The sequence below is a fragment of the Spermophilus citellus genome (genome assembly GCF_964194105.1).
Source record: "Spermophilus citellus genome assembly, chromosome: 3".
NCBI classification, from domain to species: domain Eukaryota; kingdom Metazoa; phylum Chordata; class Mammalia; order Rodentia; family Sciuridae; genus Spermophilus; species Spermophilus citellus.
Genome location: NC_138184.1, coordinates 141,503,515 through 141,524,877, shown reverse-complemented (window position 1 = coordinate 141,524,877; position 21,363 = coordinate 141,503,515). Strand labels below are relative to the sequence as shown.

Sequence of the window (21,363 nt, the reverse complement as noted above, 5' to 3'; positions counted from 1 at the left end):
GGATAGATACAGGGCAGGTTCCTTTAAACGTGTTGGTACATCTCAGAGGTCTCATACATGGCAACTGAAGACTTTGCAAGGACACTCGGGGAGAGAAAACAAACAAAAAGCTCATAGAGATTAGATGAAAAAAGTCTGTGCAATGATTACAAGAACTTGATCTCTTTGTGTGTCTCCCTGCAGTATCATAGTGACATCAGTGAAATGTGTTGGCATTCAGGGCTTGGCAGGTGTCAAACAATGGAGCTGACTGTCCTATGTCGGCTGGTGTGGGTGCCTCTTTGTGAGAACACAGCATTGACAGGCACCTTGGAGGCCATTTGGTGGTGTCATGCACGTGAAGCCTGTGCTGAGAGAGGGGAAGCCACACTCTGGGTGACCGGGCCAGTGCTGGAAAGAACCCCCCCCCCCAATGGACTCCCACCAGCATTCCTTCCAGACTCCTCTACTGTTTGCATTTCTCTGTCACTCCCCAGCACATTGACCTTTTCTATTTTCCAGGAAAAATCAACCTCTGGCGTCTGACAAGGTGGATGATGACTTGGGTGCCCTGCAGCTTGGTAGGTGTGGCCAGTGCCTCTCTGCTGTACCCATCAGAGTCCTCTCTGATTGCTCTGCCTGGGGTGGTGGGTGGTAGGTGCTCTCTCCTGGCTGGGGCGGGGGCCCCTGTCATGTCACCTGGCCTCAGGAAGCAGGGGTAGGCTTCTCTCCTCTCTGTTGATGTCTTCTTTGGCTACTGACTTTCTCTCCTGGAGAAATCCTTTTGGGAAAGCTGGTCACTTCTGGGTGCAGGCTGGGGTTGGGGACCAGGGGAGCCCCTTCTGCATTTGTAGTTTCTTTTCAGACCATTCAGAACCTACTGAGGTTTTCAGAAGATAGTTCATGGTTAAAATATGAGTATTGCTCTGCCTGGAGAGGTTCATCCTTTTTAAAAATTTATAAACAAGGGGGAGGGAGATGGAGAGGGAAAGGGGAAGAACGAGGGAATGAAATGGACCAAATTATCCTAGGCGCATGCACAAAGATACCTCAATGCATCCCAATTTTACATGTAACAAGAAGGCATCAATTTCAATAGAAGTGCCTGGTGTGGTGGCGCACACCTGTAATCCCAGTGGTGTGGGAGGCTAAGGCAGGAGAATTATGAGTTCAAAGCCAGCCTTAGCAACTTTGTGAGGCCCTAAGCAACTTGGCAAGACCCTGTCTCGAAATAAAAAATAAAAGAGCTGGGGATGTGGCTCAGGGGTAAAGCACCCCTGGGTTCCATTCCTAGTACCAAAAATAAATAAAATAAATAAATAGGAGGAAGACTATAGAGGAGATGAAGGGAACAGAGGGAGGGAGGAGAGAGGAAAAGAGGTAGTCCTGGGGATTGAAATGGAAAAAGCTGTGTTATATGCATTTGTGATCATGTCAAAATAAACCCCACTCTTGCGTATACCTATAATGCACTAAAAAGTTTATAGACGTACTATTGAGCTGTGGAATACAAATACCCAAGTGTATAAGGTGCACACACCCTCAGCATTCAACCCTGGGCATTTCTCGTGAGGATACATCTGTGCAACTGCCCTCTGAGATCAAGATAGGGAACGTTTTTTTCCACTCTAGTTTTGAAGCAATTTTTTTCTCTCTCTGCAATTCTGTACCCTCCAAGACTGAGGGCTTGGCAAAAGCCACTGTAGAACTAAGGACAACGGGCCAAGGACTGGACGGGAAGGGATGGACTCCTGTGCTGTCGCCGCTTGCTCCCCTCCTGGAAGCCAGCCGGTTACCTACTGGGCCATTCTGGCTGACGAAAGCTGTTCTCACATGCTTTTCTTCTCCATTTTTTAAGCATTCCCTTTTAAGCTGCAGGAAGAGAGCAATACCCCCGTCAGAAGTTCCTTGTGTGAGACGTGCGCCTGACAGTCTGCTTTGATCAAGTTGAAAGCCAGGGGCAGGCCTCTGAACTGTGCAGGCAGGGCTTTGTTTATTCTGCTTAACTCCCTTCAGAGGTAACGGAGCCTCTGAGTTTTAATCACCAGAAATGGCTGGTGGGGATCACTGGGCCCTACCCAGGAAGGGCACGTTTCTGAACCTGGCTGTGCAGAGTGAAGGATGGAGACAGGAAGCCCTGGCATTCAAAGCCTTCTGGGAGGTGCTGTACTTGAAGATTTTCCGGTGAAAGCCACTCGTGTTTGGACACAAAGCACAGCAGCTTCTGGCCTTCAGAACCCAGAGAGCATCTATTGGAAGGAAGGCCTTTAGCATTCTTAGAAGCCAGGTGTTTGAAGTGTGAGTGTGTGTGTGCACGTGTTTCCTGAGACAGGCAGACACCCTCGGCTACTGACTCAGCTAGAGGTGTAGGAAAGGAAAAGGGAAAGAGACCAGTGGACCCCATCACTAAGACAGTTGGTGGATTTTTTTTTTTAAGTACTAGGGATTGAACCCAGGGGTATTAACAGTGAGCCAGCCACATCCCTAGCTCTTTTTATTTTTTATTTTGAGACAAGGTCTTACCAAGTTGCTGAGGCTGGTTTTGAACTTGTGATCCTCAGCCTTCCGAGCTGCTGGGATACAGGTGTGCCACTGCACCGGGCCCCACTAAGAGAGTTTATGGGAGACAGAAGAGTAGATTTGGCTTGGGGGAAGGGGTTGCCACAGTGGTGTAGAAAAAAAGTGTTAAATTTGGTTACCGGCATGGCATCCCCTTCCCCACCCTGATGCATTTTTCTGTGGTTCAATTCAGTAAAATTTTGTTAGCAACTCCTGCCTGCCAGGGTGTGGGCGAGGCTCCACTGAGGGCAGAACCAGCTGAGCGAAGGACACCATGCCTTCTTGGAAGACAGAGTTGGGTGGGACCAAGGAGGAGAGGTGTCTTCTCACAGCAGCGCATGAAGCACATGAACCGTGTGCTCGGCTGCCTCAGCCAACATGGAAGCCAAGTCCTGTGGTGGGTTCTGGAAGTTTCCATAGTGAGGTGGCATTTAGATTGAACTTAAAGGATGGGCAAGGTCTTGCCACATAGGCATGGGGCAGGAACCGCATGGGCAATAGCTTTTGGGGGAGAGAGAGAGAAAGAGAGAGAGAAAGAGAGAGAGACAGAGAGAGAGAGAGACAGACAGAGAGAGAGAGAGAGAGAGAGAGAGAGAGAGAGAAAATGAATGAATGGCTGGGAGAGAGTGACCTGGAGGGAAGTGGGTGGTTGATAGGGATGAGGCTGGAGAAGACTGGGGAGGCAGAGAGGACTGTTGCTGTGCTAAAGGGGTGCACGGGAATTTGCTGGGCAGGAAGGAGTCCTTGAACATCTGTGCTGTGCCTTTAGGGCTCTATCTAATTTAGATATAGGATGGATTTTAGGGTAAGAAACCGCACACTGGAGACTTGAGAAGGGCTCTTGGGATAGTCCAGAGATGTGATAAGGCCCCTATTCTTTCTGGGAAGACCTCTGGGTATTTCAGGGGTCTGTTCAAATACCATCTCTATGGGACTCTTTGACCCTTTATGGCAGAATTCATTGTCTCGCCCCTGAAACCTTGCACTCATTCCTATTTCTGCACTTAACCCTGTTAGGTTACAATTTGGCACTGTCTCCCTCTGGGTAGGGGTGGTACTTCTTCGTCTCTGTACCTCCTCTGTCCCTCACAGAGTCATCCGAGAAGCACCTGAGACACTGATTCCCGCAGCATTGGAGGAAGGAAGGTGGAGGACACACACAAGACATTCCGGAGGCAGAAAAATCCAGAGGCAGGAGCAACGCCGGGTGGGAGAGAGTTGCAGTTTCAGCCTGGGGCACTGGTGGAGGGCGATGGGGTCCTTTATCAAAACCAGAGTCTGTCAGATGGCTGAGTTTCTGATGTTGGATGCTTCTAGAACATATCTTGACCCGCTAATATAGATGTCACATTCAAATTGCTCATATAGGAAAAGAGCTACATAGCCCATTGTCTCTGTAGAATCCAAAGGATGAGCATCTTTCTCCTTGGTATCTTTGACTCCTACTTGAAATACCATATATATGTGCGTATATGTACATATATATATATCATATATATACATATATCTAAGTATACACATACACACAAAAAATTTTTATTTTTCATTTTTATTCCTCCGATGGGTAGATAAAACGTTGATATGGGAAAACAAAAACCCTTGCTTCTTTCCTTTTCCACCAGACATTTATATGAGAACCTTAAAAATAGCATTCGCAAACCACTGGCATTTGCAGCTGGTTCAGTCGGCTTGGCCAACATGTCATTCCGGAGCGCTTTGTTTTTCCCTTGCACAGCGGTCTCGCCACATCTGGGCCTGAGGCCTTCTATGTGGTCCTGAACCCGCTCCCTGGACTGGGCCAGTTCCTCCCCGTAGAAGCCAACCAACGGAGGCTGCCTGCCCCCTCCTGCCTGTGCTTCATGGAGCCGGCTTCCCTGGGCTCCCAGCCTCCACCCCGGACCACTCTTAGCCTAGGGAGAGCGTGTTTCAGACTGGGCCTCCTCCCTGACAACCCCAGACTAAACAGAGGCCTCCAAATAGGCTTACATACCGCCACTTCTGCCGCTTCTGTGCCATCAGGAAGCAGCCTGGCCCGGTCACCACCAGGAGACCTTCTGGGCCTGGCAGTCACTAAGGTTACTCTGCCCCTTGTCTGGGGCCCCAGGTTCCCAGGGTGGAATTAATTGCAGATCTCTGTTCTTCCAGCCAATGGTCTCCATGTCAACCTCTGCAAAATTCTGCCCATCCGTCTCCCTTCTCCCTCTTCCTTTCTTCCTGCTGATCTCTCTTTATCTTCACCAACCGCCGTCTCTGGAACTTCTTCCTCCAGGAGCGACCATTGCTGAGGCTTTGCCTGTGTCTTTTTCACTTGTGTGTGTGTTCTCACACGTGTGTGGCACTATAGCTACATGGTATTGTGTGCCTTGCTGGGTCTCTGACTTTCTCCACCAGACACCATGTTGTTAAGAGCCATTTCTGTGGCTGGGTGAAATGAAGACATCTGTTCTTTATTATTTCAAGTTCCTTTTATAAAGCTATGGTCACACAGGGGTTGGGGTTGTGGCTCAGTAGTAAAAGCACTTGCCTAGCACGTGTGAGGCCCTGAGCTTATCCCCAGCACGGCCAAAAAAAAAAAAAAAAAGAGAGAGAATAAAAAAGCTATGGTCACAGGATACCTTTTACAGAGATTCCCATTAAGATGGCTTCTCATTTAAATTCATCTTCTTATGTAAATTCCAGACTTTTTTTGGAAGGGCTGTACCAGGGATTGAACTCAGGGGCATTCGACCACTGAGCTACATCCCCAGCCCTATTTTGTATTTTATTTAGAGTCAGGGTCTCACAGAGTTGCTTAGCACCTTCCTTTTGCTGAGGCTGGCTTTGAACTCACGATCTCCCGTCTCAGCCTCCCAAGCTGCTGGGATGACAGGTGTGTGACACAGTGCCCTACCCAGACAACTTTTTTTTTCAGCCCAAAGGTAGAATCTGTCTCCTAATTCACCGAGTGTCAGGCATTTGCCTTGTGCTATGGCTAATTCTCCCCTACGGGAAATAAGGAGGCTATAGAGGAAGATATAAGCTATGTGTCCTGGGGATATTGACCTGTTGACACCCCCCACTCCACAATAGGCCCACTCTAGCTGCATGTGTAGGGGACCGCATTCACAGTGCCTAGCCTTGGTGGCCCCCAGGAATGCACCCTGCTCAGATCTGCCCTGCTCAGCTTCACCAGCACACTTGCCTTGGGATGGTTTCTCCCTGGGTCCCCTATCTGAGTGCTCTGGTAAATACAGTGGCAGTATTAGAAGGGCCAGTTTTTTGGGGCGGGGGGGGGGGGCTCACCCAGCTAGAAATTTACAGGCTGGTGCTGCTGAAGACTTTGGCGGAGGCTCTCAGGGCCTCCATTGCTCCAGCTGTAAGAGGATTATATCTGAAATCTGGTTTAGCATCTCTTCTGTCAGGAGATCCAGGACAGGTAGGAACCTAGGATGGCTGAATGGTTAGCAGTTGGCCTGGGTCTATATCCTGTCTCTGCCACTTCCCATCTGCCTGACTCGGGGTCAGTGACTCCCCAAAGTCTGTCGTTGGGGGTATTCATTTTATTCTCTTGGGCTGAGGGTGCAGCTCAGGGGGAGAGGCTTGCCCGGTGTGCACGAGGCCCTGGATTTGATTCCTAGCACTTAAAAAAAAAAAAAACACAATTCTTTCATTGGGCCATTATAGGGGTTAAGTGACACAATCCAAGAGGCCAATAATGTAAAGCACAACAGAAATAAACTATGACTGGAGTTGTTTTTTTTTTTTCAGAAACGCTTCATTTTCTTTCCTAATTCTGTCCTCCCCGTGTTTTTCTCAGGGTGAGCGATGTGTGCATCGTGCCTGCTGTGGGTAGGAGTGCCTCTGAGCTAGGCTTTTTCTTGATCGGGCTTGGTGGCTCGGGTCCTAGGCACACCATTCATGCTGTATCCTCACATGGCATTTCCTAGTGGACCCATCGCTAAGTATCACCCACTCGTCGTATCCTTGTGGCATAACCAGGGAGGGATTGTAACAAGGAGCGAGGTCCCTCTTGATCTGCTTTCTTTCCTTCTGCTGAAGCCCTGAGGCCTCTAGCAGAGGCTGGGGTGGAGGCTGGAGGAGCCATCCTAACCCCCAAACCTTCTCTGGACTTGTCACACAGCACCATTGACTTTGTGTTCTGTTCTCTGTGAGTCATGACGTGGTCTTTTTTTCTCCTCCACCCAGAGGACGTGGATGATACGTCGATAAAGGAAGAGGTCATCCTGTCCCCAGCCCCATCAGTACTCAAGCTGCAAGTAGCATCAAAGCCAATTGACCTCTCTGTAGCAAAGGTAGGTGTCCACTTGGAAGTGTCAGGAGAGTTCCACGTTAAAATACATCCTGATATGGGTGCGGTGATTTTGATATTTTTGGTGCAGTCCTTCTCATTGTAATATCTTGGTCATTGTTGAAATGGAAATTTGGGTGTGATGTAGAAGAAAACCTTACTCAAGGGTCAGGAAAATGGTTCAGGTCCTGTTGAGCTTCCCCTAGATGGAGAAGGGTGGGTTACACCCTCCCCGTCCAAATACCAGAGGACCCAGTTCCTTGTGTGGCTCAGAGCGGCTTTACCGCATCCCTAAAGGACACCCCCAGAGTGGGGTGGGATCAGGGTAATTGTTCCCATGAGGTTGGCTCTGATCCCAAGCCAGCCTCCCACACTGAGCTCTGGCTGGGTTGCCATGAGGGAAGGACAAGGAGGGCAAACCATTCCTCAGCACTATCCAGGTTCACGCCTGGGGCCTCCTGAAGAGGTCAGTGGTCACAGGACACAGGGAGCCGGTCCCTGGCCTTAGCGGCTGCTCTGCAAGCTGTCCTGGACTCCCTGCTGTGCTCAGCCACCAGCATGATTTCACTGCTCCCCTTGGCCAGAGGCTGTCCCCCACAGGCCTTTCAGCCAGGATCCAGGAGGAAAAACAGACTCTCCTGGGGACACAGCTGGCTTCCTTCTCTTCCCATTTACTACAAATTGACTCAGCACACAGGTCACAAAGTACAGGGTTTTCCTAGAGGTTTGTCCTTTGCTTTCCCGTCTCCCTCCTCTCTGCCTCCCTTTCCTTCCCTTCCCAGAGGATGGAGACACACTTCAGGAGCCCAAAGCAGGGAGTGGGTGCTCTGGCCTTATAACCACAAGGCCAGAATTCTTTGCAGAGGGAACTCCCTTTTGGGGTCAGACCTAAAGATCATGTCCAAAAGCAATGAGAAAAAGGGAGGCCGATAGAGAAGGAGGCTCAGGACACACGGCCTTCACGGCAGGTAGAGCCCAGATTGCAGGCTGTGGGCCACACTGTGCTGCGCCTGAGGCCATCACTCTGTGGCTCAGATAATGGAGATGGAGTTTAGCCAGAAAATCCAAGTCCTTGTAGTTGCTAGGTTCTTGAGAAATGAGAAACACAGTTTAAACACATGGGGGATTGTAGTTGGCACAAGAAAGGGAACTGGCCATGAAAGGCAAATTCATACATTCAATGTGTCATGGGCCCACATTTGGTGACACAGATGCTTCTGCCATAGAGATTTCCTTACACTCAAGGAAAGTATTTGAAGACTATAGAAAAAGCCTGACCTGAGAGTTGGAGAATCTACCTGTGGGTCCCTGAGGCTTCAGGGTCCCCTTGGATCTAAAACCCTGGCCATGAGAGGGCGGTCCAACATGGGGGTGGGGAGGCTCTGCCTTCCCCTCTGAGGGTCTGTCAGTAGAGAGGAGTGCGTCCTTCCTGCGTTCTGGATCACAGAGCTTGGGTTGATGGGAGGTGGACAGTGAGCTCAATATCATCTCGGAATCTAAAGACAGGACTCTGAAAAATGAAGGGGCTGCGGCGTTTGGAGCCCTTTCTTGGGGGTGGTGGGGTGTTCAAGCAGAGTTCACTGGGGATCACTCAGAGGTGGCCCTAAAGGGCTAGCTGGTATATATTTTTTACTTTGCGTGACCCATGGTCTTTGTTGCAAATACTCATCTCTGCCATTGTAATGTAAAAGCAGCTGTAGGCAAAATGTAAACAAATGAGCACCTCTCTGTATCAATAAAACTTTATTTACAAAAACATGGGGGCCAGATTTGGTTTGTGGGTTGTAGTTTGCCAACCCCGTACCAGAGCACTGGTTCTCAGACCTGGCTGCAAAGTGGAATCACACAGAGGCAGTTTGAAAAGTACTGATAGTCGGGCAGGGGAGGTGGCTCGGCCTAGCATGTGGGGAGTTCTGGGTTTGATCCCCAGCATTACAAAAACAAAACCAAAATAAAAACCAAAGCTGCTGATACCAGAGTCCCTCACTCAGGAATTCAGACTTAATTGGAGGCAGGTTTGTCAACTTCTAGTCTTTCCTATGGAAGTTCAGAAGACTTCCAAGGTCCCTTGCAAAATGAAAATCTTGTGTTTCAAGTCCTCTGTAAGGCACCTATGAAAACCTTGGCCCATGTCAGCACAGCCTTGTTTGGCTTACAGATGTGAGAGGTGAGAACCTTAGGGCCGGGTTTCTCTTCCCTCAAACATGAGAAGAATGGGCTTGCAAAATAAAGGGAGCCCAGCTAGTGAAGGCACTGCCCTGCTATAATTTGAGTCCAGCTGAGCACCGAGCACTGCAGCAGTGTTTGCTTTTAAAACAACCAGTAAGACTTTCTCCTCTCCACAGGAAATAAAGACCCTTCTGTTTGGTTCTTGCTTTTGCTGCTTCAATGAAGAATGGAAACTTCAGAGTTTTTCCTTCAGTGACACGGCTTCCTTAAAATATGGCATTGTGCAGAACAAGGCAGGTTGACCTTCGAGTTCTCAGGGGGCTTTCTGCTGGGTCACCATGGTCGGGGTGGGGACGTCCCCTAGCTGGGGTAATGCCACAAGCATTGGCTGGTTTATCCAGGGCTGGCCACTTCATGTTGGACAAAGTATCACTTGGTGCAGGAACTTCCCCGTGTGACTGGTGGGGTGAGAGCTGGAAATCCAGACCTTCTTCTTAGCAGTCATTCTAACCGAGCACCCACTTGCTAGGAGTGGTCCTGGGTGAGGGGGAGCAATAGGAGGCCCTCAGTCTGCTCAGGTGCACTGCAGGGGATGTTGATGCTGCTCAGTTCCACAGACCCTTTTGGGAGGTGCTACAGGGGATTGAACTCAGGGGCACTGGGCCACCGAGCCACTTCCCCAGCCCTATTTTGTATTTTATTTAGAGACAGGGTGTCACTGAGTTGCTTAGTGCCTCACTTTTGTTGAAGCTGGCTTTGAACTCATGATCCTCCTGCTTCAGCCTCCTAAACTGCTGGGATTACAGGTGTACACCACATCACCTGGAAATTTCATATTACAGTATGTGAGGCGATAAAGTCACACCTGGAGTGCTGAGGTGACTCACAAGCTGAGCTCACATAAGCAGATGCTGCTGAAGGGGCTCACTACCAACTGAGGTAGTCAGGAAAGACTTCCTGGAGGAGACGGCCTTAGGATAGGTTTCAAGGGCTGGGTGGACAATTGTATAGCCTGTATACATTGAAGCATTTCCCTGGATGACAGGAAACCTATGGTGACACCTGTGGCTTCACACCTAGCTGGTTATGTTCCTCCCCTGACACACTGTAGACTAATCCCTCCTCTGGGGGCCTTGTTACCCCCTCTCTGTGACTCAGGGTCAACGTTGACTGCAGATAGTCACATGTCAGGGTCCTCTTTGTGAGGGAGTGGAGCAGTGGGGGCTTGGGCCCCATAACCTGGGCCAGGGGGCTGGGGGCTGGGGAGGTGGAGCAGAGCTCTGCCCTGGGCCCCTTGGCCTTGGTGGTAACACGCGCTTCTCTGCAGGGCGGCCCCTGTGGGGTTCTGGCGGCCGTCCAGGGCTGCCTGCTGCAGAAACTCCTGTTTGAAGGCGAGAGCGGAGCCCGCTGTGCGCGGTAAGTCAGGGTTCATTCTGGCAATAGCTTCCTTTCCCAATGCTTCTCCGGAGCATCCAGAACAAACAAGCAAGGAAACATGTGTGTTCCCTGATATTTCCCGTCTCCTGGAGGTCACGACAGGAAGGGGTCACGGCAGTGAGCTAGCAGGGTGGTGCTGGCCGTGTTAAATGGACGTGCGGGCATTCGTTTCTGGGTGTGGGGAGGATTGGGGGGCGCCCACATGCTAGGCACTGCTGGACAGTGTGGAAATGGGGCCTGCTGCCTCCTCGGAAGGATCCATGCCATCCACACCCACGTCGATCTGCTGATCCGTGACCAAGTCCAGGGCTCCCCTCCCTCCCACGTTATCTCCCCTCTGCCAACAGCCAGAACCACACATTCCAGCCGGCCTCACAGCACGTGGCTTCCTCTCCCTGCAGCTGTTTATTTTCCATTTTACATGCTAAGTGCTTGCACCTGGGCACCCCCATCTCCTCCCCATCTTGCTGGAACACCTCTATGCAGGCATGATGGATGCCCAGGAGAACCACATGCATGTCTCCTCCCCAGAGATGCACCATGAGGTAACCCTATACCATGGTTGGTGCCGAGAGCAAAGGATGGGTGAGGTCCTGGCCAATGCCAGAGGCTGGCGAGGCCTCCCAGAAGAGGTAGTGGTCATACCATCTCCTCCTTTCATCCCAGTTCCTAGCTCATAGCAAGTCACCCCAGAGTTACCCCACTTCTAGCATTCACCCTTTGTTTTTCCTTCTAGTTGAAAGTATTATACATATAATTAAAAGACATTTTACTCTGATACCTGAAGGAGGAAGAGAGTCCTTGATTCCCCTTCACACGCGTCCTTGAACGTATGCAATTTCTCAAGAGAGAAAACATTCCCAGGAGACCCCTTGCTTCAGGTTACAGTCCAGTGGATTCTGAAGCCGTAGCTTAGCTCTGCCAGTTCCTGAACTTTATTGAAAGATCCTTGCTCTTTGAAATAAGTATTAAAGAGCCTTCTAAAAAGAAAAAAAAATCGGGTTAGGTCTTAGGTGTTGTTTAGATAACAGGGCCCACTCCCCTTTACTCACACGTGCCTGGGAGAGATTCCAAGCTCAGCTCTCAAAAGAGACACATTTCCCCAGCATGAATGATTTGACCTTGACAGGGTCCAAGTGAGGGGAGCTTTCCACACTTACCGTTTTATAATTCTTCAAATAGTTTTACAAGATAATATTCAGGTGGTTTCTGTCAAACCCAAAGAAGACTGCTAAGTACAGGCACAGCCGCCATTGCAGGATCACACCCCTCTTCTTGGGTCTCTTTGCTTCCCACCCTGGTCTGTGCAGGGTCCTTCCCCTCTGCCGGTTCTGGAAGATTGGCCCAGCAAGATGATGGTGGGCAGAGACACCCGCCATTCATTCGTGGTGAGACCAACACAGTCCTCAATGCCCAAGAACACTCCTGACTGGGTGGCATCTGATAAGTGAGAGTCCTCTGGCTGACTTCAAAGGGTGCAGAGACTCTGTGAGCACACAGGCCCTTCCTTCCCTCCCTTTCTAATTTGCCCTGAGAGAGCGTGCAGAGCATGCCTTCCAGGTGTTTGGCAGGGATACAGGGCACAATGAGACACAGGTGGCCTTCCCCTTGTGGCACTTAATGATTGAACAGGACAGGCGGTGAACGGGGACATGCAGGCTGCTAAGGGGTCACCCAGACGTGAAGTGGGTGAGTGCAGGCTTCCTGCAGGGGCACATTTTTATCTTAGTGATAGCTGAGGGAGGAGGAACACAGCCTCAGATTCTCCATCACACACATCCCTGCACACTCTGGACCCCCACCCCTCATCTCTTCCCCTCCTACCAGGCAAACACCCTCAAGTCCTTCCAAGTTGGCAGGCCTGTGTGCTCAGATGCTCTGCCTGACTGCTGCTCTGACCTTGCCTCTTGCCTGGTGACCCCAGTTAGGATAAACCAGGCCCTGCCTCCGGTAACTCCACCAAGCCGCATCCTGTTCCTCAGTGCCCTTACCTGTCACCAGGTAGTGTCTGTCTCTCTTCTTTCAGCAGAATGCAAGTCCCACGAGACTTGTATTTGGGTTGCCTGTTCTACAGCGTGTCCCTGGCACGTAGCCCAGTGCCTGGTCCACGGGAGAGGCCCTCAGGATTTTTGTTGAATGAACACATGGACTAATGAATGAGTTATCCAGACAAACAGGGAGGGGAGGCGGCCTGGTATTCCAGTAAAGAGAACAAGATGTGCGAAGGCCTGGGGGCAGGGAGAAGAGCAGCTTGTGGCCTGGGGTGGCCTGGTGGTGTTTGGAGGGGCAGGGTGTGACCTGGGGCTGCGGGGTGGGATGCAGCTGGGGCTGCCAGAAGGGCTCCAGGCTACGATGATCTTAGAGCCAGTTTATAGCCAGTCTTAGAGCCAGTTTAGAGCCGAGGAGAGATGTCCCATGACTAATTTCAGCCCAAAGCCCCTTCTAAGTTACTTTTGATCTTCAGCTTTGACATCGGGGAAAGTCATGGATCACTTCTCAGTAGTCAGGATGGAGCATTTCAGTAGGAAGGGCCCGTTCTGCCCAGGACCTAAGGCTGGCTTGATTCCTTGTCACCCACCACCCCACTCCATTAAGGGATGCTCAGCTCTACTTTCTACACCAAAGAGGGAATTGGGATTTATGGGAACTTGGAAGGCAGAAGAAGCCCATCCGGCTTGGGGGAGCAAAGGGGGCTCTGGGTAGACAGAAAACCCTACCAGGCTGTGAGAAGGCATGTTCTTTTCCACCTCCCATGGCTGGCCAGTCTGGCTCCTGCTATACACTGACCCAGGCCTCAATGTCTATGAACAAGTGTCTGTTTATGCTCCTACTAGACAGCTCCACCAGGGTTCTGCTGGGGAAGAGTGGGGCTGCAGGAATGCGGCCTTTACCCTGGGGGCTCCCCGTCTGCTGCGATCTGGGCTAGTCTGGTTCGCAGTCTCAGAGGTCAGGCTGCTTGTGTCCGTGTGTGGAGGACAGTGGGGCTCAGAAGGGTCCTGTGGCCAAGAGGGTGCTCAGGGAGGAGGAGGGAAGCTGCCACTGGGGTTCTGTGATGGGTGACGATTGGACTATGCTGGGGACTTGTGTGTGTGGGTGTGCCCAGCTGGGAGCTGGGTGGGAAGGCTGCCTGGCAGTCCTGGAGGAGTCCTTTGCCAAGCAGCTGGTCAGGGCCGCCTTCTCCTCGAAGTCTGGAAGAATTCATGCTGTCCCTTTCCTTGGGGCCCTATAACTCTGGGTGCTGCTTGTATCCTGCCCCCTGCCTTGCATCCCCGACCTCTGCCGCCCCCAGGCCACACACACAGGGTGCTGCATAATGTGGGGTGAGCTTTGCAGGCCTGAGAGGTTCCAGTGACAGGGAGGTGTGGGAGCTTGGCTTAGTCCCTGCACTTTTTGACGGAGCCTGAGAGCACTCAGGGAGAGGTGGCAGATGGGGTGAGCTTGGGGGTCCCCAGAGACCCTCTCTCTGACCCAGTTAGGACTCCCCTCCTCCTCGTTGGTGGGTTGTGGGCAAGGGGTCCAAATGCCCTCCTCTGCCCTCCTACCTGCATCTCCTCCTCAGCTCCTCTCCCTGGGCCTGCTACAGGGGCTGGAGGCAAGTAGGGCAGGGAGCAGAGCCCTCCGGGGGCTTGGGTTAGGCCAAAGGCTGGTGGATGAGGGGCTGCCTGGGGCCAGGTCAGAAGCCACAGGAGGTCCCCACTGCCAGATGTGCAAGTGCCCAGGAAGTGGGAGGAGGTGGGGGGGGGGAAATGGGGAGGCACTTGGGACCTGGATTATGATGGGATGAACAGGGACCCCACTTTGCCACCTGTGAGTTAGGAAGTCATCTCTGGCCTCAACCCAACTCAAGATGAAAATATAAACAGAGCCCTTTGAAAATCTCCATGGGCTGTGTAAGCAAGACCATTGCACTGGGCAGATGGGGAAACTGAGGCTCTGTGAGGGAGAGATGCTCGTTCAGGGTCACGCCTAGCACCATGGCAGAGCTGAGCCGGCCCGGGAGCCCTGTCTATCACACCACGCTGCTGTCCCACAAGGGCCAGAGAGGGTAGGGGGGCAGAGGCTGAGGGTCATGGGTTTGAAACAGCTGATGACTGGGTACCCTCTGGACTCTTGGAAACCAAGGATGGCTCTGTTTATGGAGGAGTTGTTGGCAGAGACTGCCTTTTGCCCTAATTTAGCAAAAAAAAAAAAAAAAAAAAAAAATCAGCACAGTAGAAAAGAGAGTAACCGCAGAGGCACGTGGGCAGGTGTGCAGGGACCTTCCTCCACTCCAGCTCCACGGCTCCCACCGACCTATTTGGACTGTGTCGATATGGACAGATCGGGCCATCCGGGTTCCTCCACGGGTGGCATGTGCTGGGCTGATCTTGAGACTTCAGCCGCTCCCTTTCCACTTGGAAATTCCAGGATTTCAGTAATGATGCAGCTTAAATTTTTTTTTTTTTTTTAAAGGAGGTCAGTGCCTCTGCTGTGTTGGGGACACTGCCTCCCCATGCAGACCCTGTGGTCTGCAGACCTTGAGGACAGGGAAAGGGTCCTGTGGAAGTGGAGCAGGGGATGCGCTGGCACCTCCAGGGAAGCCATGCTGAAGTAAAGGTCTCTTGGCCGCCGCGTGTTCTCCCGCAGGACTGTCTGGCTTCATTAAGGCTCATCTATCAGGCTGGCAGCCCGAGCCGGGCGGTCGGCCACGGTGATTTTCCACTCGGGAAGGGCTGGACTCATAGGAAGAGATGAGGTCTCAATGCCCTGCAGGCCTGGAGAGGGCCCCAGATAGGGAGGCCCTGCAGAGGCCCCTGCAACTGGTATGGTTGGGGGGGGGGGAAATCCAAGGATGGCATCCTCTTACCCCCGCTTTCCTCTCTGAAGTGGGGCTGAAGGCTCAGAGAAGGGGAGACACTTGTCCTCGGCCCCTCTGGACATTGGTGGTAGAGCTGGGCTTGGAACTCAGGCCCTGGGGACCCTGGATAGCCATCTTCCTGCCTTCTCTTGACCCTGGGAGGGAGCAGAGAGCAAGGACTCTTGGGCCTGCACACACTGGACAACTGTCTCCTGAACTTTCTATAGACTTCATCTCCATAGGCCCATCCGAGGGGACAGGTGAGGCTATTTTGAGATAATTGGGGTAGAATGTGTCTTCCCTCTGAAACACTCGGACAAACTCGGGATGTATTATGGCCCTGCCCTCCCCCTCCCCAGACAGACCTCTTCAGGCTGCCCTTCTCCTGGAGGAATTGGACTCTTGAAGAAACTCCTCCCCGCCTAAGAGCCCTGTCAGGTGCCAGATTCCTGGTAGGAGCGTGGCAGATGGGTGTCAGCTGCTCAGCCACACAGGACCTCCACAGTCACCAAGGTGTCCCTGTGAAAGCTACAGCGAGCTGCGTGGTGAACCTGGAGTGTGTGTGGTACAGGCAGGCTTGGGTGACTTCCACTGTTACTGCCTGTGGGACAAGAACTTGTGCCCTCCCCCTCAGCCCTGTCGGCCCTGGGGCAGGTTACATGACAGATGGCAAGACAGGGTGATGCCGGGGGGCATCTGACTCAGTGCCCATGTTTCCAGGTGGGCATGGAGGCCAGGGTGGCATGGGGCTGCCCCAGACCTGTAAGTCAGGAGTCAAACCCAGGCCTCTTAACCGCCCCACCGCTGCACACCCCAGCTCTGCTGTTTCCTGGAAAGGCATGTCTCAAACAGAAGAAGGGGAAGGCCCAGGGAGGGTGGAGAGGTCGGAGACGTTACTCCATGGAAACTGGTGGAAAGAGGGATTTAGGAGTAGAGACAGGGAGAGTCAGAGGGGCTGCGAGCAAAGCCCCCCAGATGGGGAGCTGGGCCACCTCAGGAGCAAGAGCTCTTGATTGTGTGCTGAAAAGACAGGCTCTGAGGCAAAGGGACATTGGCTCCAGAAACTAAGTGCCCGGGACAGTTGGTTCTGCTTTACTGGCTCCCCTCCCTCCCTTCCTTCCTTCTTCCTCAGTGTTTATTCTTTCCTAGTTCTTACCAACAGTGTGACCTTGGATAGATCATGTAGTGTTGGGGCCTCAGTTTCCCCATTTTAAAAGGGGATGATAACAGGTCTTACCTCGTGGGGTGCTTTCATGATTTGATGTCATGATATAGAGCATACAACACCCACTCAATATGTATTGGTTTTTATTTTTTTATTTTATTTTATTTTTGAGAAAAAAGGAAAAGAAGTTTTATTGCTTTGCTAGCGAAGGAGAAACAGAGGGGACTCCTGTCCCAGAGGCTGATTCTGCCCATCAGCAGGAACAGGGGGCTTTTAAAGAGGTGATTCCGAGGCTGCATTTCACAGGGTCTCTGTGGTGCTTTGGCTTTTTAGACCTTCCTTTATTCTCCACTGACGTTTCCAACCGAGGATGACCTGCTCCAGTCGGTGGGTACAGAGCACAGGGTTTGAAAGGCTTCCCTTGATTTCAGACATGGAGGTTTTGCAGCACAGGTGTGAGCCACGCACACCTTTGCTCAGCTCCTACCCAGGTCAGGAGTTCTAATCAGGAGCCGTGGCTATGCCAGGAGGGCTGTGTTGTTGCCAGAGGTCCCCTCCCTGTATACACAGTGAGTAGGCGTGACAGGGACAGGAGGTGGGGCAGGAAGGAGCAGGAACGCTGGCGGGCACCATCGGCAACAACTCAGCTGTGGGCAGGACCCAGAGCAGGATGGACGTGAGACTCAGATGTGCGATCGACAGGACGTGGCAGAACATGGAATGACCCAGGATGTCAGAGGCCACATTTGTGGGTTCTGATCCCAAAGAGATAAACGTTCAATTCTTTCTCCTTTGTCCCACAAGCTCTGCTCTCCTGGCCCTCTTGTCCTTGGCATGGCCTCTCTTGAAACCTAGAGCAGTGTTTTCTCAATGTTGTTTTCCTCATTAGCGGGTGACCTGGGCCGGGGCTCCCGATAGCTTGGGTCGTCCGGTTTGGCGATCGCACTGGAACCGTTTCCTGTGAGGAACACGATGGGCTTCCTGAGCCCGAAGGAGCAGGCGGTGTGCTGGTTCATTTCCCTGAGTGCCCGTCTGAAGGGTCTCCAGTGGCAGGAGCTCGGGGCCAAGTTCACGCTGGATGCTGGGGTCTCCCCTTCTGTGGATTTGACCCCAGCGGGGATTTGAGTTTTTCACAGGACAATAGTGATGGGAAGTGTTGGTGACAGGTCTCGAGTCAGGGGCCTTCCAAACATCATCTCATTTAAAGTTCCCAGCACTACCAGAGAGGAATCACTGTTGTTGCCCATTTCTGGGTGGGGAAACTGAGGGAGCCTGGGGTCCTACCACCTCTTATTTTACCTTAGTGGGGCCACAACAGCTTGTCTGTGGAATCCTTGGCTCTATGTCCCAGGCACTGGTCAGCGATGGCTTGCTGCTCACCGTGGTGGCTATGTCCTGGTCTCCTGATTCCCTTCTTCTGCCCTGGACAGGAGGGAGAAACGCCACTACTCTCTCCCTTGCACACTGAGGTATGGAGCTCAGATGAGATTTGGTGCCTGGAAGCCTGGAATCCCCCACTTTGCACTCCTCTGACCCCAGGAGAGTCTTCTTCAAACCCCTTTGTCTGTTAGGAAGAGAGAACCAGTCACACTAGCTTTTGTATGAATTTAGAAACAATTCCCAGCCTGCAGGAGAAGGCCAGACAGAGCTCTAACAAGCCCTGGAAAGGTCAGATGGAAAGAAACGTCTATATTTGGTTGTCTCCCGTCCACTCTCTCGTTCCCTCCACACACCAGGAACCTCTTAGTCACCATTTTTATTGCAAGAGAGCTCTGTAATTGTGTGTGTGTGTGTGTGTGTGTGTGTGTGTGTGTGTGTGTGTGTGTTGCTGGGGATTAAAACCAGTGCCCAGTGCCTTGTACATGCTAGGCAAGCCTCTACCACTGAGTACATCCCCAGCCGTTTCAATTTTTTTTTTTTTTTATTTGGAGACTGTGTCTCACTAAGTTGCCAGCCTGGACTTGAACTTGCAATCCTCCTGCCTCAGCATCCTGAGTAGCTGAAATTTCAGGCATGCTATGCTGGTTAAAGTTCTTTTGTGCCTAGATTGTGCCATGCCTGGTCTCCTGTTCTGCCCCACCTTTCTGACCCTTCCTTGTCAGCCTCCCTGGAACCACAAATGGAACTCATCCTTGGCCACTGCCCCTTCTTCATCTTCTGTCTGGGAAATCTGTGCTGAGTCCCGCCCCCCCTTCTGTAGTTCAGTGGGTCTGACATTCCCCCTGGGGATCCACATGTACCCCCTGCTCTTTAAGTCGGAGGTGCAGCGTGTCACCACCCACCACATCTGCCTCCTCCAGCCACATGCTCCTTATTTAGGCTGGTGGCACCAACGTGTAGCCCAAAGCCACAAGAGTCAACCTGCCTCCCCCTCCCCCTCCTCCCACACTCTGTATCTAAGCATCCAGCAAGCCGGGCTGTACCACATCTCCTGTCCTGCCGGCACCCTCTGGGCCCTGCCAGGTCTCCTGGGTCCCCTGCTCCAGTGCCTTGGCTGCCTCCACCAGCACCCGACTCCTGGGTCCTCCCTGGCTCTCATCCACAGAGGGCCTTCCTCCCCGGGCGTGGCCATGAAGTTCCCAGGCTGCAAATGATCCTCTGGGAGCCAGGGGAAAAGAGCCATCTGCACAAGGGCTGCCTAGGCATCCCCCTGGGCTGGGCCACCTCTGCTTGATGTGCTGTGGGCATCGATGCATTCCTGCTTGCTTGTCCTTCTTGTTCTCAGGCAGCTGCAGCCTTCAGACACCCACAGGACCCGCTGCCTCACCCTGGCCATCGCAGACATCCTGTGGCGGGCTGGGGGCCGACAGAGAGCTGTGGTGGCGCTGTAAGTGGTTCCGAGGGCCACGCCAGCCGTGGTGGCAGGCAAGCTGTTTGCAGCTCTCCTGTCTGTGGGGTGGATGGACTGTGTGTTTGGGGAGCTCCGGGATGGACCAGGGCACAGACCCTCTGCACAGCTCTGCTGACTGCCCGGGCTGCAGCCCTCACCTGGGAAGGTGCGCTCCTGTCTGCGCAGCCTGCCTCCCTGGGAGCTCTGGGAGCCCCTGAGAACCTGTGGCCCAGGTACCCACTTCCCCGCCGTATTCCCGGAGGCCTTAGAAACAGCCCCTCAGGTTGACCCCACTGCTCTCCCTGGTCCCCCCAGGATTGCCCTTTCCTTTAGAGGGGTGAGCAGAGGATGGTGGAGCCCAGGCCCTGGATGCTGTGCCCTGATCCACCTGGGCCCTTCCCTGTGGCCTCCGTCCTGCCCCACACAGTCTACAGAGCTCACTGGCTGCCTCTTCTCCTCGACCCCTCAGAGCGGAAGCATCCCTTTGTCCTGGCCCTACCACTGCGTACATTCCCAGCCCTTTCAATTTTTTTATTTGTGGCTTAGCTTTAGCAAAGGAAGTAATTTGGGGGGCCAAGAAGCACACTCTGGGGCGCATGTTGGTCACTGTAGCATAGGGTTTATGAGAAAGGACTCTCTGAAGCTGTTGCTCGTTGGCTATGTGACCTCAGGCAGCTGACTTCACTTCTCTGAGCCTCATGTTTACTTGTTTAGAAAATGAGGATGATGGTGATGATTACTTAATAGGATGGTTGTGAGAACTAAGTGAGTCAATATAAATAAATGATATGTAATAAATGTAATAATATTGTTTATCTGAATCATTTATCAGTATAAATTGGTGATAAATAATAAATGTGAAGTGCTTAGGACAGCACATGGCACACACTAAGCATCACGAAAGTAGAGGTGAGGTAACATCGTCGTCATTATTGTTGTTGTTTTTTTAAAAAAAAAATTAGTTGTAAATGGACACAATACCTTTATTTGATTTATTTATTCTTATGTGGTGCTGAGGATCGAACCCAGTACCTCACACATGCTAGGCAAGCACTCTGCCACTGAGCCACAACCCCAGCCCCTATTACCTGTCTTTTGTACCATGTTCCAGGGAGCTTATTAACCTAGGCCCTTAGCATCTATTGCAGCAGCACTAAGAGCAGATGAGGTAGGAATTGTATTTCTGACTGTGTTAGAGATTCAGAAACAGAAGCCCAGAGAGGGAAGGTGGCTGGTCCATGGCCACACAGCAGCTAGTGGTACAGAGGGTCCCAAATCCAAGCCCTACTCCTGTCCATGCCACACTGCTCTGCACACCAAGGGAAGTTAACCAGGGGGTCGCAGGGAGGAGGCTCCAGAGGCAGAGCTGGGATCCCCCCATCAGTGGACGCGAGGGCCAACGTTGCCAGCCAACATTCCCGTGGGCAGGCAATCCTCAGTTGTGGTGGGAGTCAGGCTTCCCACTGCCAGGGTGTGGGTTTGGCTGTTCCAAGGGCACCCCCTGCTCTTATTTTTTCCATTTTTTTCTTTTCTCCCCTTCCCCGTGAGTCCCCTGGACCCAGGCTAGGGGGTGAGTCTGCAGCAGGGAAACCCCCGAGACACCTTTGGCTCCTTTGTCCTTGGCAGCCACCTTCCATTGGTCCTCACGGGAAGGCACATGCGGTCCTGTGCTGGCGGGAGGGCGTTCTTTCCTGGCAGAGGACTCACGCACCGTCTTTTCCTTTTTAGGTCTTCGGGAAGCGAGCAGTTCAGCCCGACGGGGAAATACAAAGCCGACGGAGTCTTAGAAACAGTACGGCTTTCTGGAAAGTTATCACGCAAACTTTGGCTTTGTTTGGGGACTGTCTCCTTTCCTATAAGTAAATCCTCCCCCAGCTGGGGATGCCCGGGCCCTTCCTGCAGCCCGCGCCCACCGTGTCCACGCCCCCGGGTTGGGGAGGGGACAGAGGTGTTTGGCTTTGGGGGTGGGCGGCTGCCAGCGCTGGCTCTGTGGCCAGTGACTCCCGACACCTCAGGGGCGCGCAGGCCTGGGGTCCCCGGCAGCCTGTACACAGCACCCGGGCTGAGCCCCAGCCCTCCCCCAGGTCCCTCTTCCTCTT

General features: G+C 52.5%; 1 protein-coding gene across 3 annotated transcripts in view; it reads left to right on the top strand.

The window, feature by feature from the left end:
- The window catches only part of MINDY4 (MINDY lysine 48 deubiquitinase 4), a 119,199-nt gene that overhangs the window by 62,166 nt on the left and 35,670 nt on the right, over nt 1-21,363 (top strand). For 2 of the 3 annotated variants that reach the window (XM_081287193.1, XM_081287191.1), the window contains 6 exons: nt 502-560; nt 6,724-6,830; nt 9,172-9,288; nt 10,323-10,411; nt 19,160-19,261; nt 20,993-21,056. In XM_081287193.1, coding sequence (XP_081143319.1) covers nt 502-560; nt 6,724-6,830; nt 9,172-9,288; nt 10,323-10,411; nt 19,160-19,261; nt 20,993-21,056 — 538 coding nt within the window. Of the gene's footprint in view, nt 1-501; nt 561-6,723; nt 6,831-9,171; nt 9,289-10,322; nt 10,412-19,159; nt 19,262-20,992; nt 21,124-21,363 lie in introns of all 3 variants that reach the window. The other variant, XM_081287192.1, reaches the window with a different exon arrangement.